The following is a 5,899-nucleotide window of genomic DNA, read 5'->3' on the forward strand; positions in this document are numbered from 1 at the left end:
CTATAAATCTGAAAGAAGAGAAACAGGTGAAAAGAATGGAAAAGGCTACCAAGAAGTAACCGTGAGCAAAAATAGTTGAGGAAAAATGGCAGCAAGCATTTGATTTTTTTCCCAAGAGAAGGGAGCCCCAGGACTCACAATTTCATTATGAAACTGGATCAAGTCTTACAAAACACACACTCACCGACGCCTAGATTTGTGCACCGACAAATTAGCATGCCAAAGCATAGACTACCTCATTCATGCCCTTTTCAGAAACTGAAACTAGACACTATGAGCAACCGCAAAACACAATGTCATCCAAAGCGGTGCGGACGCATTTATTTAGCGCAGGTAGCGTCGAGGTCGTTAATGGCGGGTTAACGTCGCGTCGAGGCCTGCCGCCGGCGATTACAGGTTCCCGCGCGACGACGGTCATTCCCGCACTTGCCCAACATATTGGCGCGTTTCACTGGCATTTCGCACGCGCGGCAACACTTTTTCCCACCCTGTCGTGGCTATATATGGTGGACACCAGCGGGGGTGACGGGCACACCTGAAGCTAAACCCTAGCATCCATCCATGCCGAGCACAACCTTAGCTAGGATCAGATTGTTCCGATCTGCCGCCAAGCCCACCTAGAGGAGGACAAGCAGCTAGTCGCTGACGCGTTTCGGGCCGAGCAGCTAGACCTGGAGGCAGAGGCGGCAGAGCGCGCGCTAGGACGTCAGCGCCTCGCGGCGGCCAGGGTGGAAATCACCGACACCAGGGCAGAGCTCGTGGAGGCGCGGGCGGAGATGGCGGCCCCTCCGGCGGCCCCACCCACGAATGTCGTCATCCACGACATCGCCGTCGCCGACGACATACCCAGCCATTTCGAGTGCGCCGGCGACCAGCATATTCTGCTCGCGTCCTTCAAGACCCTAGCTGGGGACGCCCTGCGCCGTTAGGCTTGGGAAGGAGAGGAGGAAGCCCACATCTATGTAGTCGCCATGGCTCGGGGGTACATGTGCTCCGACCTGAATTCGCTCGGGAGAAGGGGCCCTTCTACCGCGCGGGTCAAGCAGGATAACCGGGAGCTAGCAATGTCCGCGGAAATGCAAATCTGGCGCATATTTGGCCCAGGTTTGCGTCGCCGCGGACGACCCGATCACTTTGCGTCGCCCCGCTGGAGCAGGGCCCGAACGTATTTTTGGTCTCGGCAGCGTCGCCTCGTTGGAGATGCACTTAGGGCATCTCCAACGGGGCGATGCAAACGGACGCTGAGCGACCGTTTGCATCCGCCAGGCCGAAAAATGCGTCTGGTACCACCTCCAACGGGGCGACGCAAAGTGACCGGATCGTCCGCGGCGACGCAAACCTGGCCCAAATATGCGCCTCGGATGCGTCTCTACGGACGCTGCGAGGACGCGCAAAGTGTCCGCTCGCGTCTGGCGGACGTTTTGTCTGGCCCGCCTGGCAGTGACCCATCATCGATGCGTCTTCTCAGCGGCTCCAGTACTGGCACCGAGGCGTCGCTTCGGCAGTCTGCGGCCGCGTAAATGGCGATGCCTCGCGTGGCGCGCGACCGTCGTCTACCTCTACGCACGAAGTTAATGGCGATGCCACACGTGCCGCGACCGTCGCCCTGCCTCCGACCTATATAAACAGGGGCATGAGCATCTCATCTCCTCCCCATTAAACCCTAGCCGCCACCGCACGACCTCAACCGTAGCGCCGCTGCCGCTCAACCTCCACCGGAGCCACCATGAGCAGCGCCGGCCGTGGCCAGGCTGCCGCGCCTCCACCTCCACCTCCCACTCCACCTCCCCCGGCCTCGAGCTCCGATGAGGAGTTCGATAATGACGACAGCACGGACGACCTCCTCGACCCGGCCAGGGACGCCAAGGCCCTGGCTGAAGCGGAGAAGGAAGCAGAGGATTAGCGGGCAGCCCACGCGGCGTTCGACGCCGAGATGGAACGCCGCAGGGCGGCCGCCGCCACAGCCGCCGAGGACTCCGACTCCGACTCCGACATCTCATGGTCTTATGATGACCCTGATGCGCCTACCCCGGAGGAGAAGGTGGCGGAGCAGAGAGCTATAGTCGAGTCCTTCGAGACGCTCAAGAACGATGCCGCCAACGCGAGGCTGCGGTAGTGCCTGCTAGGGGACGCGGCGGCGCACCGAGCCCTAGCGGCCGCACGGCAGGTGGCGGAGAAGCACACGAGGGAGGGACGCCAGCGACAGGGCCGGCCCGTCAGGCAGCAAGTAGTCTAGGATTCTACAACTACTTTGTATAGTTTGAATGTAGTACTTTCTATGTTTTCTAAATATATTGCAAATCTAAAAATGGGTCACCCCGCTGGAAGCACACCCAGACGCAAACGGACGCGTGAACAAAATATGTCCGTTGGCGACGCAAACGGACGCTCGCGATCACTTTTGGACGTCCGATATGCGTCGCCCCGTTGGAGATGCCCTTACACTACACCTTTTACCATAGTCTCTTAGCAGCAAGATATGTGTGCTTACTTTTCTCAAAGAGCAGTACTATTTTTTACCATACCTGCACAATTTTCATGTAAAAAATACCTGGGCAAAAGCAGTTTACCAATTGCCATGTCTTTCAATACCTGCACGGCACAAACACCACTTTACCTATCTTTTGCAGGAATGCAGCAGACGGGGATCATGGCCAGGATGCAGCATCGAACAACTTGTTCTGACAATGCAACAACGTCCCAGAAATCCCTTTACTTGTCACTTGCAAATGAGAAAGAAGACACCACCAACGCTACTACACACTGTGAAGCAGCGGTTACAGCAGTCAGGATACGAGATGCCCTTTCATCCTGTGTCAACAATGCGCTGCAGTAGATATGGAATAATAATCTATGAACTCCATGGTAAAGCATTTCGCTTTGATTCCTGCTGTATTTGTTCTATGATGTATGTATTGTATCAACAGTGCGTGTAATGTTATCTCTGTACTAACATACGTGTATCGTGCACCCAGGTGGTGTCAGATGAGGGACGTGCAATGTACAACGGCGGTCGGGCGGGGCTGACCTTCTGGAGCCCCAACGTGAACATCTTCCGGGACCCGCGGTGGGGCCGCGGCCAGGAGACCCCCGGCGAGGACCCCGCCGTCTCTGGCAGCTACGCCGCCGCCTATGTCCGCGGCCTGCAGCAGCCCTACGGCGGCGGAGGCCACCACGTCGGCCACACGCGTCTCAAGACCGCCGCCTGCTGCAAGCACTTCACGGCCTACGACCTCGACAATTGGTCCGGCACCGACCGCTTCCACTTCAACGCCGTCGTCGCCCCGCAGGACCTGGAGGACACCTTCAAGTCCTGCGTCGTCGATGGCCGCGCCGCCAGCGTCATGTGCTCCTACAACCAGGTCAACGGCGTGCCCACCTGCGCCGACGAGTCCTTCCTCCGCGGCACCATCCGCGGCAAGTGGCAGCTCGAGGGTTACATCGTCTCCGACTGCGACTCCGTCGACGTCTTCTACCGCGACCAGCACTACACCAAGACCCACGAGGACGCCGTCGCCGCCACGCTCCGGGCCGGGCTGGACCTCGACTGCGGACCGTTCCTCGCGCAGTACACCGAGGGCGCCGTCGCGCAGAGGAAGGTGTCCGACGCCGACATCGACGCCGCCGTCACCAACACCGTCATCGTGCAGATGCGCCTCGGGATGTACGACGGCGACCTCGCCACGCAGCCGTTCGGGCACCTCGGCCCGCAGCACATGTGCACGCGCGCGCACCAGGACCTTGCGCTCGACGCGGCCAGGCAGAGCGTCGTGCTCCTCAAGAACGACGCCGCCACACTGCCGCTGTCGCCGGGCACGCACCGTACCGTTGCCGTCGTCGGCCCGCACGCCGAAGCCACCGTCGCCATGATCGGGAACTACGCCGGTAAGCCGTGCGGGTACAGCACGCCGTTGCAGGGCATCGGCAGGTACGTGAAGACCGCATTGCACCAGGCGGGCTGCACTGACGTGGCATGCCAAGGAGGCAACCAGCCGATCGCCGGTGCCGTCGACGCAGCACGCCGTGCCGACGCCACCATTGTCCTTGTTGGACTCGATCAGAAGATCGAGGCCGAGGGCCTGGACCGGACAAGCCTGCTTCTTCCCGGCCGCCAGGCAGAGCTCGTCTCCGTGGTGGCGAAGGCCGCCAAAGGGCCGGTGATCCTGGTGCTCATGTCCGGCGGGCCCGTCGACATTGCGTTCGCGCAGAACGACCGGAAGATCGCTGGCATCCTTTGGGCAGGGGGTACAGGGTACCCCGGACAGGCCGGCGGGCAGGCCATCGCCGACGTGATCTTCGGTCACCACAACCCAGGTACCTACTGTCCTACACAGACTTGAACAAAATGGCACAAATTGATTGAGAACATGAAACCTTTGAACCAAGATTATGAGCTTGATTGATTTGGATTGACGAATTGGTGCAGGAGGGAAGCTGCCGGTGACATGGTACCCACAGGATTACCTGCAGAAGGTGCCAATGACGAACATGGCGATGCGCGCCAATCCGGCGAAGGGGTACCCCGGCCGGACCTACCGGTTCTACACCGGCCCGACGATCCATCCGTTCGGGCACGGCCTAAGCTACACCAAGTTCACCCACACGCTCGCGCACGCGCCGGCGCAGCTCTCCGTCCGGCTCACCGGCCACCACGCCGCCACCGCCTCCTCCCTCAACGTTACCACGCATCTTGGCCGCGTCGCCGCCGACGTGCGTGTCTCCCGTGCGCGGTGCGAGGGCCTGAGCATCCCGGTCCACGTCGATGTGAAGAACGTCGGCGACCGGGACGGCGCGCACACGGTGCTCGTGTACGCGTCCCCTCCGGCGGCGGCCGCCGCCGCCCACGGCGCGCCTGCTCGGCAGCTGGTGGCGTTCGAGAAGGTGCACGTGCCCGCCGGTGGCGTGGCCCGCGTCAAGATGGGATTGGACGTCTGCAACGGCCTCAGCATTGCCGATCGGGACGGGGTCCGAAGGATTCCCGTGGGCGAGCACAGCCTGACGATCGGCGAGCTGACCCACTCGGTGACGCTCGGGGTCGAGCAGCTAGGGGTATAGAAGCTAGTGACTGAAGCATCCGTCGTAGGAAGAAGGATTCAGCCATAGATTGGCATCAACAAATGTTGATTGGTTCGGGATTGGATTTCCATGGTGCCGGCCACTCTGCGAAGGTGGAGATGGAAATTGCAATTGCACCTGATTACAGAAACAATTGTTCTACGTATTGCAAATGATTGAACTGGAAGGAATACAAATAACCACTGTTTCTTCCTCTCTGTTTTCGAAAATTATCCTAAATCAATCATGTAAAATTTTGCACCAGCGGAGATTCTGAGCCTTTAGTTTCAATACCCGGACGTGGGTCCACCAATAGGCGGAAGTTCCTCTAGAGGCGATCATGGAGGCGATCGTGTTAGGGCTAGGGTTTCTCCTTGCGGGTGGTGTTATCGGCGGCGGGAACAATCTTGACGTCAAGATCTCTTCCATGCGGCGGTGTGCATAGCTCCTCCTGTCGTGGTGCTCGGAGGGAGTAGGTTTGGTTATGGATACTCCTCCCCGCAGGGTGATGATCGGCGGCGGTTCTTCAAGGACGTCGTCGCGATCTGCAGCCCAAGGTGGGGATGATGCGGCGGTAGGTTTGTCTGCAAGGCTCGGGGATCTCATGCTAACTCATGAGGCTACGGGGCTGGTCATCGATGGCGCAAATCCGCCACAAGTTCCCCGCCCCCGTTGGGCGGCGGTCGGGAAAGTGTGTTCTCCAAGGAAGTTGTTGATCGGAGCCCTAGAGAGAAATGAGGCGGGCCTACGGTCTCCATCGTCCGGCGCAATTTAGGAACATTGGGAACAACAGATTCGTGGTAAGATTTTCGTCTAAAGGGGACTGGAAACATTTTTTTTAAAC

The 5,899-nt window shown here is 59.5% G+C and overlaps 1 protein-coding gene across 1 annotated transcript; it reads left to right on the forward strand.

Moving 5' to 3' along the window:
• Positions 1-2,954: 2,954 nt before the first annotated feature.
• LOC127294465 (probable beta-D-xylosidase 2) lies at positions 2,955-5,269 on the forward strand. Its single transcript, XM_051324285.2, has 2 exons — positions 2,955-4,314; positions 4,427-5,269. The coding sequence occupies exons 1-2, from the start codon at positions 3,000-3,002 to the stop codon at positions 5,053-5,055; spliced, it is 1,944 nt and encodes a 647-aa protein (XP_051180245.1). The 5' UTR covers positions 2,955-2,999; the 3' UTR covers positions 5,056-5,269.
• The last annotated feature ends 630 nt before the right edge of the window (positions 5,270-5,899 follow it).

The sequence above is a fragment of the Lolium perenne genome, chromosome 4 (assembly GCF_019359855.2).
Source record: "Lolium perenne isolate Kyuss_39 chromosome 4, Kyuss_2.0, whole genome shotgun sequence".
Lineage (NCBI taxonomy): Eukaryota > Viridiplantae > Streptophyta > Magnoliopsida > Poales > Poaceae > Lolium > Lolium perenne.

What these genes read in the sequence shown, in the direction of transcription:
- LOC127294465 (XM_051324285.2), top strand. Translation starts at nt 3,000, where the DNA reads ATGTACAACGGCGGTCGGGCGGGGCTGACCTTCTGGAGCCCCAACGTG. An exon ending in CTTCGGTCACCACAACCCAG is followed by an intron (nt 4,315 to 4,426) that starts GTACCTACTGTC and finishes GAATTGGTGCAG; the next exon opens with GAGGGAAGCTGCCGGTGACA.